The sequence below is a fragment of the Myodes glareolus genome, chromosome 16 (genome assembly GCF_982192425.1).
Source record: "Myodes glareolus chromosome 16, mMyoGla1.1, whole genome shotgun sequence".
Taxonomy (NCBI): Eukaryota; Metazoa; Chordata; class Mammalia; order Rodentia; family Cricetidae; genus Myodes; species Myodes glareolus.
This window is the reverse complement of record NC_142041.1, coordinates 10,352,932-10,377,519: the sequence shown is the minus strand read 5'-3', so window position 1 is coordinate 10,377,519 and position 24,588 is coordinate 10,352,932. Positions and strand designations below refer to the sequence as shown.

The 24,588-nt window shown below is 40.6% G+C and overlaps 1 protein-coding gene across 3 annotated transcripts in view; it reads right to left on the bottom strand.

Moving 5' to 3' along the window:
* Positions 1–24,588, bottom strand: part of Tox (thymocyte selection associated high mobility group box) — a 289,722-nt gene that overhangs the window by 249,526 nt on the left and 15,608 nt on the right. The window contains exon 2 of one of the 3 annotated variants that reach the window (XM_085677029.2): positions 4,342–4,446. The exons of the other annotated variants lie outside the window; for them this stretch is intronic. Within the exon in view, the coding sequence (XP_085533155.2) occupies positions 4,342–4,446 (105 nt within the window). The remainder of the gene's footprint in view (positions 1–4,341; positions 4,447–24,588) is intronic. 3 annotated transcript variants of the gene reach the window in all.

Sequence of the window (24,588 nt, the reverse complement as noted above, 5' to 3'; positions counted from 1 at the left end):
TGTCCAATGAGATGCGTCCAGGGAGTGGGCTGGGACTGCGTATGCAGAGGCTTGCTGCCCACACATCTGTTGCAAGTGCTGTGGATCTACTGATGGATTCAGTCAAATCATTTACGCTGTCATGTTGTGGTCCAGTTGTGAGGAACTACAGTCTATGAAGACTCATCCGGACAATGTAGGAACTTAAAATCCCAGTTGTTCTGTACCTCACTTTTTTTTTTTTAATTTTCATGTAACATCTTCAAATGGAGTAGTATGTGAAACTCAGATAATTTTGTGATATGATTGAAAGTGAGAATAAATAAGTAAAAACCCGGGCTTTCATTTTTTTTTTAAGAGAACAGAGTTTCCTCTGGGTTTTTAGATTCTTCCTTGTACCCAGCCTCCTAGCAAGCACCAGGTTATCAGAGAGATGTTCGTGTAGATGATTACTGGGTTGAAATCCACTGTTCGAGGATGCAGATTTCTTTTCTCGTAAGTGCATGAAAAAATAGATCTGTGTACTGTCCAAAGATAAAAGCAAGATTTCTGCATTGCTAATCAACGCACGAATGACTGTTAGGATTATATCATTTCTTGACTGACAAGTCCTACAGAGGTATTAAAAAAAAATGATGCAGTGACGTCACCTCACACAGTGCCCCTCTGAGTTTCTTTTACTTTTCTAAGAACTTAGTAGAGGTTTGCCAGTGATGGACTCTGGTAGATCAATAGTGTCGGCCAAAAACCACAGGCGGAAGCCAGCTAAAAGTTAAGGCCTGTGGAAAACAATACTTAATTGCGAGGCGGTGGTGACACTCACCTTTAATCCCAACACTTGGAAGGCAGAAGCCGGTGGATCTCTGTGAGTTCAAGGCCAGCCTGGTCTACAAAGAGAGTTCAAAGATAGCCAGGGCTGTTATACAGAGAAACCCTGTCTCAATAAAAAACAAAATAAACAACAAAAAAGAAGATGACTCTTTAGGGCCAAGGCTCTCTCAGAGGCAGAGCATATGTCTCACACAAGGTCCTGAGTTCAATTCCAGCAGATATTCAGCAAATCATCAGCAAATCGCTCAGGGACTTGGTGTTTACCCTCCTGCTCCTCACAGCCACAAAGGTACGCAACGCACAAACGTGAAGATACAAAAGTCTATGTAGACCATGATACCGTCTTTCCTAGCTATAGTATTTTAGGTTTGAAAACATGACAAAGCGTTCTTGTAATTTTCTACTTAATATTATTTGCAGTTCTTCCATTTTTGTGTCACAGTTATGTCAAATGCCCTGAATTTAATATTATTTTAAACAAAAAAATCTATTACTGCAAACATCTAAAAGCTTGTAGCAATTTTGTTTTCTGTTCACATTTTCATTAAACCTTCCTATTACTTTTTGCTTGGCATTTACTTAACTCCATTGTTGAAATCAAATACATATATTTATAAAACCAGCTATCTATGTAATTATATTAAGCTAAACTAAAAATTTGAGTGGGTAGCTACTTGAAAATAATTTTATGAGCCAGCAGCTCACCTGTTATGGCTCTCTTCTAAATGCTTAGGGAGATCATGGCTACTATGAAGTTAAAGACGAACCATTGTCCCTTGACTGCCTACCCATTGTCTGTCATTTATTTCACCTATTTTATGTTGTTTTACTTTATTTAATTTTTATGGCATGCTGGAAATGACCCTAATAACCTCCTCCATATAAGCATGCTCAGAAGAAACATGATTTTGCAAACAGGAAAAGGCTGCTGAGCCACAACTTCGTCCTGGGCGTGCTTTTGGATGGGACTCATCCCAGCGCAGTGACAGACAGGAGGCATATTCTGAACTAAAGCTTCAAACGCCCAAAGCCTTCAAAGTGGCCCCTGCGAGCATGCACAGCGTTCTCGTGCTCTATCATTTTAGAAGAAGGTTGAAGCATCGTAGACATCAGCATCTGTGTGATTTTCCCAAGACTGTACCACAATTGTGACTCACAACTTCATCAAATCTCCTTGCTGTGTCATAGCAACCCTGAGAAAAGTCTGAAGTCAAAAGGGAAAAGAAAATAACGTAACATAATAGCAATACCATGTATCATATGTGTGTGTTGTGCATGTATGTTGCAAAACCACTCTACATACCTTGCTTGAAATCATTAGCTAGTAAGCCTCATGGAGACAGCAGATCCTGATCAGCACCTTTATAATCCACTTTATAGCACACATAGTATTATTATTTTACTGTTATCTTAACTTCAGCTATTTCAGCCAGCAATTCTGACTCCACAGTTACAGACCTGCTTCCTGGCAGGAATTCTGTTCCTGCAGGCACTGGCTTTGCCACTGCCACTAAAGGTGGCCTTTAACTAAATCTCTGTCATTCTATTTATAAATATGACTTGAGATTCAAAGGCTGGGTTGAAAACTTGCTAGTTCAGAGAGGATGAGTAGCAACTAGTTAACCTTCTCTCCTTGCTGGCACCTCTGAAAACAAAAAAGTGCTTCTGCCCCTTCACACCAGAAAAGTTTTATGTCTTCCATCAGGTGGCCTCTGATGCTCTGGGATTACTTTCCATCAATGAGTTGCTAACTCAGCATCCTGACCCAAGGTTAATTTTATTTATTTACTGCCAGTGCAAACTCAGGGTTCACAGTGTGATCGAATATCCCCCAACATTCTACTCAAAATTTTACTAACAAAAATCTAGTGCTACAGATATTATTAGTGGATACTTTCCCAGTAAAGCAAACACAAACCCATGAGCTGGAGAAGAAAGTTCATGGTCTCTGTAAACCTATGGAAAGGAATCTGTGTCTTCCCTTGGACAGGGTTGAAAGACCCAACTTGAACAGCATTAGCAGCACCCCTTTGAAGTTATCTACTATGCTCAGTGTTCCCTCTGTCCTCTGATGGACCCCAAAATGCACTCATGAGTTGTGACTGGGCCATCTTTACAGAGCACTTCACCTTTTTTTGTTGTTTGTTTTGTTTTGTTTTTTGAGATAGGATTTCTCTGTGTAGTCCTGTGATCTTGGAAGTCCTTGAAATAGCTCTTGTAGACCAGGTTGGCCTTGAACTCACAGAGATCCACTTGCCTCTGCCTCCTGAGTGCTGGGATTAAAGGCGTGCCCTACCAGGACCCAACTACAAGGCCCCTCATCTTAATTACTATTGCAGTAAATCCAGCAGGACACACCAATATCATGACACACGGATGAAGCGTTAGTTTTCAAAGCTTGCAAACCATGCTCCCATTTTCATTCTGTCCTTGACAGTTATATAGTTTGGATTTTTTTAAAACTTTCATTGTTCAGATGATAATTTCAAATTGTCTCTCTAAAACCATTGTAATAACCATTGCCAGAGAATAAACAACTTTGGGCAGCCATTTAATTTCTCAGTTATTTATTTCCAACAACAAATCTGCCTGCAAACAAGCTGTCTGCTGACTCTCTGAACTAGCCTCTCTAAAGCCTCCACCAAACAAACAAAGGCAAAGAATTGCATTCTCCAATACAGCTGGGAGGTTACAAGCTAGGTGCTAAGTAGTAAAGGCATCTCCTACAGAAGATCAATACATTTACACTTCAGTCCACAGTTGTGTTATAGGAACAGTGTGAAGAAGCAAGTATACTAAGTGAAGTTTCTCCCATATCAGAAAGCTGATCACTGATGGGTTTGTAAGTATTTCTTTGTCACACATGTTCTAAATTATCCAGATGGCTCCACACGAAAAATGCCTGCCTCTGGAGGAAAGTGTGGCTGCACCCAACACAGGACTTTCTGCAGGGACTGCAGAAAAGGGACAGATTGTGATGCAGGGAGCTACGGTCATCTGCTGGTTTGTGGTCCATAACCCACTGTGCCGACAGGAACTGCAGAGAAAGGGTCTGTTAGGCACACAACCAGGAGGTGGCAACCACCAAGACAGGAAATTGGGCATAGTCCAACTAGGTAAAAAGCAATTCATTAGTTAGATATAGAAAAGGGTGGAACCTGAGTTTCATCCTGAAGGTTCTGGAGAACAGAGATGCGATAGCCAAAACTGGAAAAGGAAGCAGTTGATAAACGTTTTCTTAGATATGTAGACCAAAAACACTTAGGACGTAATTGTGAGCATATATTATCACAATAGGAGCCATGCCATATGGAAGGCCCCAAGCTGAAGGGATTTGAGAGACCCATGGTGTGAGAGTCTACTGGGAGAGATATATGACCCAGACCAGGAGGAAAGGGATGTTCTGGCTTCTAAACACAGAAAGAAGCTGAAATAGAGCCTAAACCAAGATTCCTTTTGTCCACAACACAAAGCTCTTAGCGCCTTCTCTGCAGGATCCCTCCAAACTAGGATGAAAACCCTCAAATTTACTTGCAGCTTGAGGTGTCCATTGACTGCTGGAGGTGGTGGTGTCATACAAAACTCTAGATTCACTGCCTGCTTTCTTTCTGGTAAGCTCTCTTCCCAGCAGAAAACCTGAAAGGGTAGAAGGAAAATCTGTTTTTCCTCTTGACATCTATGGAAGTTGGCAGCTTGGAGTCAGAGCTACAAGTATGACTACAGGTACATATCCACCTTAGTAATGAGGTCCAGGAAAGGAAGGGAGCAGTAGGAGGATGGGGCTACCAAGAGCTTGTCAAGCCTGGATGATGTATGAGGGATCCCCAGAAGGGGCAAGACAAAAACAAAGAGTTGGGGAGAAACTATACACCAAAAGAAAAGAAAGTTCCAAGGACTGGCCAGCCATCCGCACTGTGCGATGCACATCCACGAGCATCCATGAAGGACAATGCTGTTTCCTTAAGAGCTGGAAGAAGCCAATGAATTCTTCTGAGATACATGCTAGGAAGAGGGTTGACATGAAAGTCAGGTGACGGGGTGCTTAGAGAAGTTTAGTAACAGTCATCCAGCATTGCAAGCTAAGGTGACCCACTGGTCATAGTGATGCAAGGAGGCCCTCCCTGCAAGGAGATGTCATACGGGGAGGCACATGGGAGCCGGAAGGACAGTTCATCATGTGGACTTTGGCTAAAGGTGCCGAACAAGGATTGTACAATAGTGAAAGTGGAGCCAAAGTGAACTGAACTACTTAGCTTCTAAAAAGTAGTTTTGTAATAATGCCAACATGATCACACACACACACACACACACACACACACACACGCACACACACACACACATCCCCAAATCTAAAAGTCGAAGTCTAAAGTCCATTCTATTTCTGGTTCCAACAAACATTCCGGGTAAAGACTGTTAGGGCATGTTTCCTCACTTTACACTTTATGAAGAATTTGGGAGGCAGAGAGAGACTGAATGACTGTAAGGTTTCTTCTGTGGTCTGTATGCTGTGTGAAGAGCTGTAGCCCACAGTGTCAGCCTGCTGTTGATTTCACGAGGTTTCTGATGAAGCCTATCGCAAGGGGACTAAATGACAACTGTTAAGTGTTCCCGCTGCAACTGAACGTTCATGACTATGGAAGGCCTTGCTCTCCTCTGCCTAGGACCACTCTGCTTGCCAATAGGAGCTCCAGGTCTAAGCTGGAACTCAAGCTTCCCTCTTCCTAGGTGTGTCAGGAAATATTTCTCCAGGGTTTTATTTGTTTTGTTGTTGCTACTGTTGCTGTCTGGTTTACTGAAACGGGGTATTACTGTGTACCCTTGGCTGGCCTCAAACTCACGACAATCCTTCTGCCTCAGGTCCCCAAGGACTGCCATTACAAGGGTGAATGAACACTACTATATTTTCTCACGTTCTTGTGGGCACACATCAGGCCAGAGTGTTTCTTCAGCTCATTTCCAGCAAGATATTTCTTCGCTCTAATTCTTGGGCCCTGGGTAACATGAGATATATCAATGCACAAAATGCTTGCTATTATTTGGTAAGATATGTGATCCTGCGCCATTCCTATCTAGTGACAGCTGAAGGTTCCAGAAAGACGTGGTGAAAGACTCAGACCTTTTCCACACTCTGTGCTTGAAAAAAAAAAAAACCTGACATTTTATTTACATGGTTAATACTGAATGAAGTTCGATACTCATTGATTTGTGCTTGTTTGCTAAAGGCTATGGTGTAGAAAATGTGCTATTAAAAGAGGGGAAATGTATTTATTGGACTATAAAGAATAGAGGCAATTGAAAAACCACTATAGATGGAACGCTCTTCATTCCTTAATCATGGTAAGACAAATGTTAAACACAGTAAACAGAGATTAGTCATTTGCCACGCAGGCCTGCTTGAGAAGCATGCACCAAAGCAGAGAGAAGACGAATCAACGTTACAAGCGAAGGAAAGAGGATTAAAAATAATGAAAATAAGCAAAAACCGTTGTCCATGCCAACAGATAAATTCTGAAAAATATTAGCAATGTCACCAAAAGTCATTAAGCTTAGTTCTACTTGTATGACGCCCTAAGTCTGGGACACAACAGTCTTTAGGACCCATCTGATCCTGGCGATAATGCAACGACAGCAGGCATGTGACTTGACCATGAGCATCCCTGCAGGACTATGGAGGTGAGTGTCAGTCACCACGCTGCAGAGAAGCCTGGACTGCAGCCTCAACGGTGGGCTTGCCGAAAGGGTAACTCATGTAACCATTAACTGCTGTGTCTGATGGTACACACAGAGGGATCTTTAGAGAGAACAATTCAATTCTATGTAGAAAGGAGGCTTGCAAGTTACTTCAGGATCGAAGCACAAACAAGAGATCACAAGTCTAAGTACAGCCTCTACACATGACTCCCTCAAAGTCCCCAAGCAATAGCTTCATGCACTTAAGGGTTCTGTCCTAACGTGAAAGAACACATTCATGACATTGACAGCAACTTAAAGTCTCGGGTTTTGATCACATGACTTAAAGCATCATTCAGTGTCAACGAAAAGCAGCTCTTGAAAAAGTATCTTTACATGATGTTTAAGGAAAGCAGAATAAAATGCTTCTGAAGGTATTGATCATGTTGCTTGTGAAAACCCTAATCACTGTGAGCGTCAGGCAATGGACAAAATTGAGGCAAAAGAGTAACAGATACTCCATCCTGTTTTTAAAAGCTATCGGGAATGCACAGTGGGAGTTATTTGAAAAAATGATGTACGGCAAGCCTCTCATAGCTACCCCCATACTATAACTTCACGAATACCATACCTACACAAAAGCATGTGTGCATTTTTCCCCTCAACTTAAATTAGAGCACCAAATATTTACAAAGAGGATGAAAGGAAAAAAAATAGTTTTCCATAGGACATGACTATCAAAAGTCTGTTTAATTTGGTTTTCTGAGCTGAATATCAGCCTAGCTTCCTGTCAACTAAAGCAGTAATTTAATCCATCCTGAAAGTCTCTTTTGGTAACGGAAGCATCATTTTTGTATCCTTCACTGTGGTTTTGATCCTGTCCTGTTGTGTTGGGTGCTGCCCTGTAAGTCAGTCCATTTATTGCTGACTTTTGGACATTAGTTAAATTTTATATATTAATATCTGAAAAGTTCATTAGTTTGGTTTGGTTTCAATATGAAAATCTCTTATATTCTTTTCTTTCTTTGTTTCCTTCCAAATTGGTGAGTGACTAACACCCGAGGGCTTGCTTTTCAATAATCTTCCAGGTAGATTTGGGGAGTCAATGTGCACTCTTCAGTGGGTCACTCTGACTGAGGAGCAAACTTCCCACAAGCCACTTGGAGGCCGCGATGGAGAGGGCTTCCTTTGTGGACAGTGAGATCAACTTGGGATCTCAAGAGGCAGAATGTGGACCTACCACATAATAGGACAGACATAGCTATCATAACCGGTATTGGAGGGCACAGTTCCACTAACAAATGCCCATATGTCCTTACAACTCTATCCTCCGCACACACTTCCAGCATGCACTTATGAAATGCCTTGCAGATGTGCACACAATGCTAATTGCTGAGGGGAATGGGCAGGGTGTGGAATTTTCCCCTGACTGAAAGAGAAGCTGCTGTCCTTACCATGTGCCACACATACCTCAGAATATAGGTCTTTTACAAACTCATTTTCAGGCACAATTTGAAGTTGTCCCATTTTTTTTCCTTTGGTCAGGGAGCTGGTAATTTTTTTCTTTTAATAGATCTCCACACTTATGAAATTGTGTGATTTCTCCATAAACGGGTGAAAACCTAAGCCTCATCTCTTTCTTTCCTTTATTCTGTAATTAGAGGGGAATCCAGTTTCAATTCCACTCACTCAGCTTCCCTTCTTTCTTTCCAAGTGAATCCAGTGAGTCAGGTATTCCCACTGAAGAGGCTATGTTTGAGCCTCTGTTGCTATAGAGGGAGCCAGGACGGGGCTGGGGGCAGAGAAAACTGACTCCAAGGGAGGACAGGCTTGTCTGTGTACCTTGACGGACAATCAACAGTATAACCAGGGAAAAGAATTCCCAGTCTCGTTGTCTTAATAGGTTAAAGTAAGAGAAAGGATCAGGCCCGGGACCTAAAGGGAGGAGAATGGGGGAGTTTCCAGAGAAGTAGCATTGGTAAACTTTATAATTTTTCATCTTGGAGCCCTTGCTTCATTGCAATATTGATTTAAGCACATTTCAAATCCCTATCTAAATGCTAGCTTCTCTGTTTGAAATATCCTTAGTTCTGTACACAGTGAGGGCAGGGGGATCTTCGTAATCAAACGGGTCTCTTTCCTATCAACAATTCAAATGATATTTTAAGAGTTATTCAGATATATTTGGTTATTAGACAGGTTTACTAGGAAAATAAAATCAAAACGAGTGCCTTGACATTTCAGTTTTTAAATCAACACTACAAGGAGCGTTTATGGAGATGAAATATATTGGCAATATGAGGGCTTGGAAATAAATGTTATTAAGAAAGCTTAGCGAATGATTGTGTTTTATTTCCGGAGGGGAGGACAACAACTGAACTCTGCTCTTGTCTTCTGTTTCAACATCATGTCTCTGTCCCGCCTCCTCCTGTAATAAATATTCTCTTGCCAGTCCTGTTGCTGACAATAATGTAGGTGAACTCTGCACCGTGGACGTCTGTCATTATTAATGACCATGGGAGAGAGGAACAATAACTCACTCAGTTAGGAACCAAAGGAATAAAATGCTTTCAGGATCTCCTTCTGCTTGCCTTTTTTCCCAAAGAATATTTTCATTTTTCTTTCTAAATTTGCAAATAACGGTAGTGGAACAAAAACCCCTTCATATGCTCTTTCTTCAAGTTTGAACACTGTTAGAATGGCAGACACTTGTTGGAAGATGTTTGTTAATTTACAATCATAAAACTACACTAGAAAGTTTTAAATACTATGCTACATGCAATGCTTATAATGCTTAGGGTATTAAAGTTTTTATGGTCAGAACATTTTGTTTCTTTTCCAAAGGCTTAAAAGGTTTCCATATGGCCACACCACAGAATGTTCTTGCTAAAATGCTTATTCCATTCATTTTGCCTATAAGATACATATATATTTGTTTTAAAATGGGTCTTCTGGTGCCTGTCATTGCGTTATCAAAAAGCTTTAAACTGCTGTATTTTTATTGTGAAACTGTATTGATGTGTTTTGTTTGATTCGTGAAAAAATGCTTTGCATTGTATTTTTTTTAAATTATCAAGCTAGAAACAAAATGTTGACGAGCTAGATACACAACAAATACCCTTCACTCATGTCTTATAAAAATGGACAGACGATAACATTCACGCCCCCATGGAAACGGCCACAAAGTCTATGTATAGTCGCTTCTAAACTGTAGAATGAGCACCATTCTAACAAAACAAAAACATACCCATTCGTGCGAATGAGCTATTTCCAACTGACTCTCAAGCGCCAATGGCCTGTCAACTTTCAGCTTTCAGCGGGACTCTATCAATATCTCCCACAGCTCCTCAGCCTCAGTGCTGAGGAGATAGCGTCATGAAGGTTACTGTGGCTGAGTAGAAAGGGACTTTTCCAGAACGTAAGACTTTAAGATGTCAGTAAACTTGGAGGGATCACATAGGGCCACTGAGGGCTTACTGAGTGCTGTCTGCCTTCTCGCGGGCCTGGGCAGTGCTTTACAGTCTTCCTGACAAAATTCTAGAAGTGTCAGCTCTTGGCCATGGTACAGTTTATATTGATACTAGTATCTTTTGTAGGGAACATAACATTAGAAAATAAGTTAGTCTTTCCACAGATTTCTAGAAGACAGTCAAATATTTGTAATTGTAAGTCCACTCTGCCTAAATGATAAATTGTGTCAATAGAAAGACATTAAACACTGAATCTCATTGAATATATTTGGTTGATTTGGAATTTGTAAGATGCCAAATCACCAATTTAAGAATTTTTTTCTGATTTTGTTTTTCTTCTAATGCAAACACATTGAAAGTCTTTGTGCTGAGAGTGGTTTTTGTAAACTGAATTAAGTGGTTCTGTGATTTTCTTAGATTGCGGGCATGAGGCTCAGGCTTAATAAAAGGAGAGGCTGTTCTTCGGAACTCTTTCTTCCTCAAAGTCTGTTCCTAAAGGTGAACCCAACCCTCCCGCCAAAGCCATAGAGGATAAAGCCATGGTTGCCATGGTTGCTTCTTGAGAGGTGTGGTGTTATGAGGGGCACAGTCTCTCGGTCCTCATCTCTTCCCCAATCTCACCCTCTGCTCAAAGGTCCATACCCAGTCAATAGAATCAGGCCAAATAGTTCAATTGTTACTTCTCTGTGCCAACTTTGCTAAACGAACCCCCATCCTGAGATAATAAAGTCTGTACCAGAGAGCCCATTCCTTGGCCTCACTGAACTTTTAACTAAGACGCAGAAAGAAGTTATCGGCAAATGTTCCAGGGACATAAAAGTGTTCAATCCATCAAACTCCTCCAAATCAAATTAGCCTGAAACACTATCCTTAAAACTGCAAAAACATTGTGATACTAAATATTCAATATTATCAGTCAGGCAAATTGGCCTGAGTCAAATGGGCAAATCTAAAAAAATGAGATTGCTAAATTTCTCGGCCTGATAGCCTCGTAATAAATAATGTGTTTCTATTCAATCTGTACATTAAGTCTTTTATGTGGCCTTAAGGCACTATCTGATGGCCATGCCCATTACAGTGTAGCCATAGAAACTGACACATTTATTTCTTGGATTAGTGTGCCATTGAAAATATTAATATGAAGCAGTAAAAGGGGATTTAATCTAATCTACTGACGTGAGGATGAAGTTAGTAAAAGGTTGAGTGCCCCGGCAGGGAAGAGAAGATTATTCCAGCAGTAAGATGCCTGTTAGTGGTTAGAGAGATCAACTAAACAGCCTATGACTTGCTCGGCATGGTTATTTTAAAATAGACACTGTCATACACTGCATGGAGCATGTTCTGCAGACTGAAGAATGCTTTGAAAATGAAATACGTATTTTTAAGGATGGTGATAGCCAAAGTGGACACCTTTTACTTCTGAGCACAAAGGGACAGCACACAGGAAGCACAGTGCCCAGGCCCAGATTGGTTAAATGAATTGCTTTTTCTTTTTACTTAATGGTCTTTGTGTAGCCCTTCTATTTTGTCCAGGTTTAAAATGCAACCATCAAAGGGAGAGACATCATCAAGGGAGGCCAGCTGGGCTCAGAGAAAACAAAGCTAATCAACCTTATCAATGATTGTGTTAATTTCTCACTCAAGATTAGACCCCGATAAATATTCTTTAAATGGTGAGCTCGGACCACCACATAGGACACTGGTGCCCACTGATGATTCACAGGACACCAGCTCCGGTCCTCTGTTACTCGGCTGCAAAGTACATAAATTTCCAAGATATATTCTGACAGAGGAAGCATTGTTGAAGAGCAAAGTACAGCACTTTGTCCTTGAGATGTTAACATGGAATGCCATAAAGTATTCAAATAATAATTTACTCAATCTTTCAGGGCAATTAATTAAAAGCCTGGCTATGGTGAGGAAAATCACCTTGTGCTTAGATGACTGAAGGGCCCTCCTTCCCTCTCAGCATGCAACCTGCCCCGGCAGACCAACCACATGCTTTCCCAGTTATGGGGTCTGATTTCAGAAGATAATAAATAGCCAGGATCTAATTTTGCCATGTCACAACCGATTATGTTTCACAAGAAAAGGTGGAGCGCTCACCTACCAGATGAAGGTGAAACATAAAACCACTTTTATTTATGTCGTGTGTCCAAATTCAGCTCAGCCTGGCCCTGGGTACCGGGGAGCGTGTGGACTTTCTCTGTCACACGAATTTATGTATCTCAAGAATGTGTCAAATATAAACATAAATTTAATCAAAGGGATGGAAACCTCTATTATATATAAAAAACACATTCTTGACACCAAATATAAATTATTTTAATGTGTGTTTTTACCACTTTTCAGAAGGTCACAAATAAAGAGAAGGAATAAGACATTAAACAGACGGAGCCCGAGGCTCTACCTTAATTCTGGCCATCATCAGTAGTCTATTCTAGAGGCAGGTTTACTTTTAAAGGTGTTTTTTTTTTCTCTCCAAAGTTCATTGTAGCTCACTGTCTTAATCAATTGCATTATTGTATACTCCTGTGATGATAAGTAGGAATGTGAGGGAGATGTTGTCCTAAAAATCTGTATTTTCAATGGGACTGTAATCAGGCCTCGGCCTCTGAACTGCCATGTTAAATTAGAGAAGCCCTGAAGCAGCTAGACCCACAAAACCTGTGTCTAGCTCATCACTACCATCACGCCAGCATCACACTTAGGGTGCGGAATCAAAAGCAAAGTTGGGACATCATTGTTCCTGTTCGGTTCACTAAACAGAGGCCTGGTAACAACAGATTAACAAGCCCCGGGAATTACTCAGCCATTCCTCTGAGTTGGTTAGGCTTTGGACGGAATTGGAATAATTTTTAAAAAATGCATATGATAAGAATGTCATTTTTAAATTCACATGAACAAAGGGTCATGCCCATATTTGGCAAAGGAGGTGTCCGCAGTACAAGGGGAGCTGGGGTGTTCACAGACGGAACCTCACTTCTTGCAATTCAAAATAAACTGATAATATTTGGGGAACCATGTACTGTCAGTGACATGGTGACACATTGTTTCAAGTGGGTCCTTATAAACCGCAAGTGATGGACTACACAAATGAATATTAACTGAAAACAATACTGCTTGAACGGCAATCATTAAATGTAGTACTTATAACCTAAGTGGACATTGAAGCAGCTTCTGGCATCCAAGTTTCTTTAAGATACAGTAACTACAGAACTAAAAAAAAATTTGTAATAGTACTCTTTGATGAATCAAAAATCAAGGTCTTCCTAAACCTTAATCCTTTGAACTTACTTTATAAAAAAATCTACCAAGAGAGCTTCGTCTGACATACATGCTTAACTTACAGACTCAGTGCGTAGTACATGATCTTAAGTGGGTATGAGAGAGATGCAGAAACAGAGAATGTCCTAGGGGTATGGCTCCAACCATTATTATTTCTCACTTTAGGACCTGTATCAAGCTCACTTGGATGCAGGATCATCATATTGACTCGCTGGGTTCCACAACAAGCTTGCACAGTTAGAATTCCCACAAGTCCCGGTGCAGTTCCTACTTCATTTAACAGTACTGTCAGATGGGAAGGACCTCTGAGACTCACAGACAGCGAGGGGATTTCTTTCACCAGGTGCCGGCCTATAGACACCTGAGAGAAGGAAGACAGGCCCACTTCATCTAACCCAGTGAACCAGACGTTCTGGGAATTCATACTGAGCTCCATTCTGAGAACGTAAACCTGTCCTATCAGAATTCTCCAGCAGCAACCTATCAGAGTGAAGTTTCAAAGACTTAACATGCTGGCCACCAATGCATCATACTGTCAGTATTGGAGAGCCAGATACTAAATTACTATTCCTAAACCTACTCTGTTGGATCCCACAACATTCAAGAACTCACGATCACTCAAGAGCCGATAGAGTTTGTAGAGTTGCTGATGTGATGGGCCAGGCTGATCATTCTGACACTCAGGAAGTTGAGGCAAGAGGATTGCCAAGAGTTCAAGCCCAGTCTCGGCTACACAGCAAACAGTGCATCCTTCAGGGATAGGTAGAAAGACCCTTCCCCAACCCAGTAAAAATCTAGTATATCATATGATTCCAAGAGACTGAGCGATGTGTACCAAATTAGTGACAATTCTACTTATTTGCCCTGGATAAACTCATTAGGAGCTCCTATTAAGAATAAGGTATTCATAGTCCGAGCAAGACCTACAGCATCCTGAAGTTATAACTCAGTTAAAATTATTAGCTGCATAATAATGGTCCTATAATATTTTTTTTTTAAATTTGAGCTGCTATTTCTCCTTGCAACCCAGGCTGCCCTCAAAATCTTCATCCTCCTACCTCTGTCGCCCAGTTGCTGGAATCACAGGCTTGTTCTGCTATCACACTTGCTAGTCCTTTGACTCTTTAGGTTTTGTTCAAATATAAGGACTTTTCCTAGAATTCATTTTCTCAATTTTCAGTGCAGGATAAAAACCAGACACTATCTATTATTTCTCTGTATTGTGTCTACTTTGGTTTCATTTCTAATTAAATTTAGAAGAGTGAGCTGTGAGGTGTCTCAGCAGGGAAAGACCCTTGCTGCTGTCAGCCCTAACAACCACATGGGACAAAGAGAATGATTCTGCCAAGTTGTCTAGTTCTTCACACGTGCTGTAGCTCATACACATACCTACTACACACTTGCACGTGCACACACACACACACACACACACACACTTGCACACAGAAAAGGAAAAGGCAAACCAGAGGCTGCACTACCTTTCCGTACCTGGTTTTAACAGAAATATCTCTAAATAAACGCACAGTCCAGGATGCCGGTAGAGATAAGATATATTTTTTTCCTCAGGCCAAGAACTTCTCCAGGAAGAAATCCAGCTACTCACAGCTCCACGGCTCCTTAGCACTGTTCACGGAGCCTTGAGTCTGTTCCTGGCTGGCAACTGTCTTTCACCTACAGCATACATTGCCAAACATTACCTCTTCAATGCAGCTAACCCACCCGATGGTGTAACTTTCAGCCCGTGATTCTGTCACTTCTGAGAGACAGAATCCCCGCCGCTCCCCCCCACCCCCAGCCAATGGGACCTTCCACTTTTGTTTTCCCTTGGTTCCTGCCATTTTCAAAGCATCAGTGTCTTTTTATCTACTCCAGCCTCACCGAGGCCTGAATTTGTCTCCCCAGCTTTGACCCGTGAGCTCTGCTCCACCGCTCTCTGGAGGTTCTGCCTTCTCACCCTCAAGTCTCCCCTACACAACACAAATCAGCATTTCAGGCCTTAATTCATCCAAGAATGTTTCCATGCTTTTCCTTTCCTCAGGTCAGGGCTCTGAAGGGGTCCAAGGCGCTGCTCGCCACAGTCTCTCATCTCGCTCCTTCATCCTCCTCGGTCTAACTTCAAAACTCATGCTTTGCTCATTAGTTTCATTTAGCTGGCAATGAGCGCCATGACAGTCTCCAGCCATTTCTACGTCTTTATCGTATTATCTCTCTCCATGTCTCTGCCCTAACAGAGGGCGAGTCTTTCCATCCAAGACTGCATCCTACTTCCCTTGCTCTCTTCACACTGGAACGGAAGCACAGACGAGCAGATGTACTGCGCTGTGGTGACAAGGACGGCCTTAGCCATGTACCCGGAGTGGGAAAGCCGGCTCAGAGAGTAGTTCATTGTTTTTATTTGATCTATTTCAGTTTCCAGGAAAGCCTTGATCCAAGGCTGGTGGGTATTGATACTCCAATACACACTTTTCTTCTGTCAGAACAAAAAATTAAATATTTAATTATTTCAGTTTTCGTCACGGAGAAACCTGTTTAGACAGTTTACTTTAAATCTTTGTGTTCTCCTCACAGACTTTTCTGCTGTACTTGACTTGTCACTGGAACTTGCTTGCTTTTCATACAAGATCTTTCTTCTGCATGCATGGTCACAATTCAATCCTGGAGTTACTGGGTAGGCGGAGTGTGTAGCTATGAGTCGTGACTTTCTCCTCCAATGATCAGCTTTATGTTTGAGTCAGAGTCTTGCTATGAAGCTCTGGCAAGCCTTGGATTAACTAATCAGTCTAAGCTGGCTTTGAGCACATAGCAATCCTTCTGCCTCAGCGCACCTATTCAATTGATGAGATTCGAAGCATGTACTACCATGAACAACTGCAATTTAACCCTTTGAAAATAACTCAGTAGGGATCCATGGTAGACCAATCAAGTTTCACTTCAGTTTTCGTAAGCACCAACACACGGTTTCCCATAGAGGACATCGCATCATTCACTGTGCCTATTGACCTGTCCTGCTAAACAAAACAACTACAGCAACAAAATATCAAAAAAGTAATGCCAGTATTATTCTAATCCAGCAATTGGAACAAGATTTCCAATTATTACTTACTGTAAAGCAAAACCAAAAGAACATCATCTATATTGTTCTAACATGGTTGACACTGCATGTTTTACATATTTTGTAAAGCTAGATGAACATTAAGAATATCTCAATAACAAATATCTATGTTTAAAATAGAAAGGAGAGTGTGTGCTCTAAATTTATAGTATATATTATTTCTCTAGGTAAAATTAAAGAGAAGAGTAGGAATGTCTCAACCTTTAACTTTGACCATTTCTAAAAATATTAAATATTACCAAATGTAGTATAGGTAAATAAAACTATAATTTTCCAATTAGTTTATAGTATAACATTATGAAAGTATAGTCTTATGATGTGTTGTTATAATTTATATTCTATATTACATATCAATATTATAAAATGCTATTAGAGTAGTAGATAAGTACCCCTTAATCACTGGATTTGAAACTTTTATGCTACTGGTTTCACTATGATATTTGTTATATTATTATGACTACTGATATTTAACTTAGAAAAACATCTTTTCCATGCTGGAGATCAAACTCGGGGTCTTGAAGCATGTGTGGAAAGCTTTTTCTCTGAATGACTCCCAGCCTTAGATAGTTAAGAACCACAAGCCAGGAGTTGGCCTGAGTTATGTAGAAGAACTTTAGAAGTATATGGGCTTGACATTTCCATAGAATGAATACTGGTCCTTAAAGTCAGCTAAGCCTGAAGGAGCTCTACATTTCCGCAGACAGCTTCACTATACCTTCTAGCCACTTTCCACTCAGTTTATGCAGAAAGGATACCTTACCAGTCTTATGTCTTACGGTAGCCACAGTCTTTACTAGAGACACCCAAAGGCCACAACTAGACTGTATTGCAAGATAATGTCATAGATGAAGCTGAATGCTTGCTACTGTTATTCAAATTTATTTTGTCGACTGAGGACAGGAACTATACTGAATCATCTTTTATAGTAGCATTACCATTATTTTGTGTTGAATTAAATACAGAAGTACTTATTTTAGGGTATAATTTGGCCTTGAAACTACACACACACACACACACACACACACAGAGGAAAGTATTTTCTTAAAATGTTGTGTGTTGGGGGTGGTGGCTTTTCACAAATAAGTAAGCAAATTCAGATCAATATAGTTTAACCGCATTCCAGCACATTAAAAAAAAAATCACACCTGAGATTTCTAACATTCAAGAACTTCAAGTGGCTTTCATAAAACACATTATCATTGTTAACTGCGTAGGCATTCAATTCTCCCCAAATGCTGAGCTGGCTAGTTTTATGTCAACTTGACAAAAGCTAGAATCTTCAGAAAGAAGGGATCCTCAATTGAGAAAATGCTTCCATAAGATTGGGCTGTAAGCAAACCTGCAGAGCATTTTATTAATTAGTGGTTGATGGGAGGACCCAGCTCATTGTGGATGGTTCCATCTTGGGCTGGTAGTCCTGATAAACAAGTAGGCTGAGGAAGCCATTGGGAACAAGCCAGTAAGCAGCATCCTCCATGGCCTCCGTATCAGCTCCTGTCTTCAGATTCCTGCCCTGTTTGAGTCCCTGTCCTAAGAGCCTTTGATGGTGAACTGTGAAGTGAAAGTGTAAGCCAAGTAAACCCTTTCTCCCCCAACTTGGTAATGGCAATTCAATTACTTGCACAAATACACTGCAAAGATAAGTGGCCAATGACAATGAAGGAATAATTGTTCATTAACGAATTCTTAAGAAAAAGTAGAAGGCGAATGGTGATTGGTGATGTCTCTCTCTCACACTTTTCTATCACCTGGTAAGACAGACAAACATGCTTCCAAAAAATTACTACAATTAGTTTAAACTTTAAACACCCGCGAGCATTCCCAGTAATATCAGCGGCAATCTGAACAGCACAGACTCCATTTCTGACACATGAAGAGATACCCACCCACTTCAACTTCACACTGTGGCAGTTGTCTTTTGACTAACCTCAAACCCAAGCTAAACGTGCCATGTGGAGGCAGGGTCTTTCTCATCTCCAAGGTGGAGGGCAGCTCCCCTCTGACATCATCAACAGGTCATACTGTCATATCACAGAAGCAGTTCTTAAAACCTTGTGGCACACATCAATTAAGAGTCTTTAATTTAGGTAAGAGCCTGAAACTCAACCCAGAAATCCACAACAAAGCTGTTGTGAGTCCTGCTTTGGCCGACCATGGTTAACAGATCATTTCCGGCAGTCTTGGAGAAAATGAAAGGTCGCTAGAGGTACAGAGGTGCATAGGGGGTGAGCTCTTTTGTCACCTTGCAGACCTTAGTTTACCCCGGGGTAGCTGCTGGGGAAGCACAGATAACGCCAGGTGAAGTCACTCCCTTCCTTTCCAATCCTGTATCCAGACAGGATGCCCTTCACGAACTGGCTCAGAAGTCTGCCTGATGCAACAGTTGCCCTTAGATTTTCTAGTTTTTCTTATGTATGCGACTGCCTATAGCAGATATGGTAGAAAATTGGTGTATCATTTTAACTCAAAAGGCAACAGACATTTAGTAGGATGTTTATGTTGATATAACAAATCCCAGCATTTCTGATCAAATAGTTTGGAAAAGATGGCAAAGACATCTCCAAAGCTTTCTTGGGGGATTGAAAGGAAGCTACTTTCAAAGTTACAGAATATGTAAACATGATCATCTGTGAATGTGTGACAATGATATTACATTTCCTGTGTTTTTTACATAAAAGTTCTCTTTGGTAATGTCTAAACAGGTTGCTGCTGAACCAGTTTGCCAAAGCATATTCACCCTCCTTTGTGAACGTGTCTCTAAACTTTGAGCAAAATACATCATTTGCCTTTGCTGTAGCAGCTAGATTTGACCTGGCACTACCTGGTCAGGGGAAGGAGGTAAAACGTGAAGGAGCCACAGTGACCTGGAGTGGAAAGGGACAGCTGAGTTGAAACATCCAAAACTGTGGCCCCATGAGTGCCTGAGCGAATGGGCCACCAACTTGGACTGTGTAGGCAAAGAAACTATGCAAGGTTCCTTTCTCTGTTTTCTGACACTTCATACACTTACTAAAAAACCAATTATTTTTTTTCAAGAACATGTTAGAGTTTCCAGGATAGCCACTTGTATGTGTGGACCAAAATGCTGACGAGCTAACTGTGTAGCTGGAGTAAGATCGAATTTTCTTCACTGTTGTTCTCTCTGCATTTTTTATTTTTCCAGTATAATCTTTTTTTCAAGCCAAGAACCTGTTGAAGTCAAGAACTCTGCCTCTTTGAATCCTGATGCTGTCTGTCATTTATGAAAGAAACAGTGAGCAGGTGAGTTTGAGAGTGTCTATGTCTCCCACTTAACAGAGAGTCAGAAATTCTGGGATCTGTGACAGCAAAGAACCCTAGTAATGGTGTCAGTAAATCTACCAAGGAAGAGACAATCTGTTTCTTGGCTTGTTCTCAAGCCTTATAAAATCCTTGGGTCCTTCCCAACTCTCTGGATCCTCTAAATACCTGTGGCCCAGCAGCACTCTGGCCTCCTGAGACCCAGATTCCTTTTCCAACTTCCAACTCATAACTTGGCCTCTTACTACAATGGTACCTTAAGGAAATGCATTTTCATTTGCCACCAGGAAACTCAAGTTGTCTTTGGCAACATGGTTCGGGTATATCCCAATCCCAGACAACGCAGTTTCTGTGAGCAATGCTATGGCAGAACAGTGGAGCTCACTGTCAGCCTGTGCTAAGAAAGTATTGTGTCATAGAAACCGGCTTTGCTAAGCTTATTGCTCACTGTACCAAATACATTGAAAGTGATGGAGTATCTCCTTATAATATGAATTAAAAGACAAGGTTGGGTGTTCAGTTTGGTGCCTATATAGAAACAATAGTGACTGCTTTTACTATCACAACTTCCTGGCACCATGGAGTCTACTCTTTAATGAAGCAGGGGATTCTCTCACCCATTTTATTAAACAATCCTAAGGGGTCACACTTAATGTTTTTGAGAAAAGGAAGAGGAGAATTAAGTAACTTAACCTGATTGTTTGGCTGGACCATTGGTTCTCAGGCCCTAGGATTCCACTAGCATCATTCTATCACTTGGAGATACAAATGGGGGGACAGTTTGGTCATCTGCTGTATTGTTGACACCAGTCAGAATGACCTGGGAGGATGCCAGGAAGACAACAGACAGCCTAGAACTAAATAAATTCACAATTATGATATTTTTAAAGGATATTAGATAATTAAGCACTCTGAAAAAATTTGAGGGTCTCTATTGATTGTCTGCATATTTCTGGACATTTGACATTCTAGACTTACAAGAATATGCAAAACTAAAGTATGTGCATTTGGCTCAATGTTTTCTCATTTTTCAAAGAACTCAACACTGATATTAGACAATGAGAAATCATATAAGGTGACTGCATTCTAATAATTTCCCATTATTTGTATATTAAATGCTGTAACTTTACAGAAGAATGCTCTAATGTGTAGGCAGTTTAATGTGAGCAGAGTTTGGCACTGAAATAAAAGAGAAAAGTTAAAACAGCACTAAAGAGGGAAGAGACTCTTCCACGTAGATCTAAAGTAAGCCAAACCTTCTTTTGGAAGATTCTAGAAGACTTGGACACAAGCAAACAAACAAAAACCATGCAAACCTGTCTCTTTAAAATACAAAGAAAGGTTTTCATGTTTGTTATTAAATGCAAGTGTATTTCGTATTAAAATCTATGGTATTTCCACTTCCATTTAAAGACCTGAGGTGGAATTTTATCTTTTTCCCACTGTGAAATGCAATTATGAAGAACAGAGGATCTTTGGAGCAAATTATGTGAAGTAGGAAATATAAAAACGACCTCTCTTTAGCGGAAAAAATGCTCAAACATAGTGGCCTAGTAATTCTCAGGTTGCTAGACACAGAAGCACACTATTAATATTGTGCTGTTTTCATTTGTTCCTCTTTGACAAAGATCACAAATAAAGACCCAACATCCTAAGACACAGGGGCCTGGTTCTGCAAGCCACTGTAAAGAAGTCCTTTGAATTATTACAAATGCTTGAGCAGTAAGATCTCTTCCACAAGGAGAGAGCAGCACTCTCTGTCTGTGTTGTTCCGAATTTAAGCACAGCCCACTAAGAATGGCTGATTGTCCCGAGGAGGCACTGCTGACAGCCATCAGCAGGTCTGTGCAAATGGTATTTGGAAAAGGTAATAAGAGCTTCAGGAGTAGATTTCAGCCGTATAATAAAGTAATTGTGAAAGTGTAATTGCAGTCTGCTTCCATACCATATTAGGGTGAGGAATGAGATGGTAAGAAAACATGAGATCCACAGAATTATTTTAGAAGCCTGCAATGCCTGCCTCACAGAACTCAGAGACTTTATCAGAAATAATCATTTTAAACTGGGCAGTGGTGTGCACCTTTTGAAATATATTATGATGAACTTGAACGAAATGAATGGTGATTATGTTGCCATTTTATAAACATCGTTAACTTGTGAACGGCTTCCAAAATAAAAATGGCATCGGCTAATGTTAAGCAACTGATTTCAGCCTATTGAAGCATCAAAGGAAAAACTGAGTACACACCCCGTTGTTTATTTTTGAATGATACCTAGTTCAAATTTCAAAAGACTTAAATTATTTGTGTGACTAGAATTTCAATTTTTAAAAATTTATTCCCTTGGCTACTTCAAAAACAATCCTTGTGGGCTTATGTTACCAAGACACATTGTCCCACAGGCGTTCCTGCTTTCCAGGCAGGACTTTAGAAGGGACAGGGGCTGCTGCTTCTGCTCCCAGTCCTCCCCTCTGGACTACAGAAACGAAGAGAGACGAGGAAAGAGATGCATGTACATGAACATGGGTACACGTCATATTCAGTAGCCGCAGAACTCATGGGGAATATTAAAATTGTCTCACATTTTTGTTCACTCCCATCTTTAGTAGAATCATCTAGATAATAACCTAAGCGTATCGCTTCTACAAGTACACAGTAGTTTTTCTCACAACTGCAGCACAATTCTTGGCGCACAACCTATCAGACAATATTTAGTGAGTAAATGGCTCATACAGACATGTACAAATAGCCACGTTTCTGTCAATGGCAGCCCACAAAGACAATGGTCCCATAAGACATTATCACTGGGTGATGGAGCTGTGCTAAGTACACTCTTCAATGATTGCAGATGAAATCTGAGTATGCAACTTTCAGAACACACCCCATCACTAGGTGATGCTGGACCATGTCTACAAACAACATCCCATTCACCAGGACACACCCCATCACTAGGTGATGCTGGACCATGTCTACAAACAACATCCCATTCACCAGGACACACCCCATCACTAGGTGATGCTGGACCATGTCTACAAACAATATCCCATTTACCAGAAGTAAGACCAAACCAGCCCTGTGCCACAAGTTCCCAAAGCCACAAGTTCATTCTGGGAATCAGGTAAATGGATTCTGTTTCTCACTGTCATCCACTCAGGAATAAATTTCATAAGCAGTAACTATACACAATGTACATTCTTCCAGTCTCCCATTTTAGACAATAGTTCAAAATATTTTAAGTATGAAAGAGTTATCCTGATTTGGGTATAAACAAAAATCTAAAATTATCATTGGTCTATCATGAGTTCTTGGGAACAAAATATTCATGTTTTAGGAGGTAATTTCCACTAGTCATATATGTCTGCTTATCTGCAGACTAGCTCTACAAAAAACAGATGAGGGCCTACTAAGGTAAGCATCTTAAAACACCAAGGCATGGGACTTTGACTTAATGGTAAGTTCCAGACATAGGGATATTAGTACAGGGGAAATCCTCCATGTACACACCTGGAGTCTACCCATGTCATGTATCAAGCCAGAGCTTCTGTCTTCCCAATAGTACAAGGTCTATGTAAGTGTATCCTCATGATGAAAAGGATGGGAGAGAACAGAGCCTTGAGTAGGTAGGAGAGAGTCTAGGGAAAGGTCTGTAAGCAATAACTAAAAAACCCATGAATATAAAGACAGCCATGTTACAAATTACATGAGCAAGATGTGAAAAGAAGTCAGGTTTGGAGCGTGTGTGTGTGTGTGTGTGTGTGTGTGTGTGTGTGTGTGTTGCCAATATCTCTATATCTCTGCCATCAGAAGAGAGTGTGGCCTGATGTTTTCTCCAAACAATCACTACTACTCTTCGATTTCTTCACATTGCTCTCCTTCAAACTTTCCAAATTCTTAGCATGTTATGTCCTATACTGGCACCTAACAAGGCAAGAGTATACTCAAAGATCTTTATCCATCACCAACCAATATCAGTTCATTCTGTGACAAAGGCATTTTATTCTCCCAACTACACCAAGCTACCTGACTTCCTCCCTCTTCATAATTGCTAGTCTTCCAATCATAGTAGAGAATTTGTGGTGGAAGGGAAAGGGCTAGGATGAAAGAAATCCTTTATTTTTCTTTGGAGAGAAAACATAACAGAAGTCACACAGGTCCTTCAACCTAACAGTTTTAATAACAGCTACAAAAGACCAGTGTGTCACCCTGTGCTTCTCAAATTTATTTCTTGAAGGAAGACGCTATGCTGAGGAATCAGGCAGCTTCTTAGAATAAAGTAGTTAACTAAATTCTAAGTGATATTGAGTATTAATTTACTGCAAATAGACATGGACACCCTGCAGTGCATAATATGACACCCACTTTGTCTCCAGGGCCAGGGGGTAAGAAATCCTAGGCCAGTGCTCTACCATCGGTTAGCATGCAAGCACTGCCCCATATCGACACATTTCTTAGAAAATCCAATGCTAGCTAGAAAAAGGTTCGTCTTTCCTACTCCAGCCCCTCAACATGTAGATGCCCTCCCATCCATGAAGCTACTTGAGATTAAAAACTTTGAGACTGGCAAGTAACTACCAGAAAACTCTGAGAAACAAAAAAAAATGTTGATTGAGAGTTCTGAACAAATTTGGATACTTTAATATGTTGTCTACTTTTGCTAGCATTCCTAACTAATAGTTACCACTGAGCAAGAGCTTCCAACCGAGCACTACTAAGAAATATCAATAAATATTACAACATAATTAGAATAGATTATTAACTAACCTGTTCACTTGATATGCTATGAAGACTATATCAGGCAAGACTTGTTGTTACCAACATCTGGATTTATCAATCAAAATTACTCTCATATGGAAGACAGTGCTGAAGAGTGCATTAAATAACTCTCCTTTTGACTAAAACAGACAACTTCTAAAATTAGACAGCCACCAATAGCTATGAAAGTTGTCAAAACTTACACCAA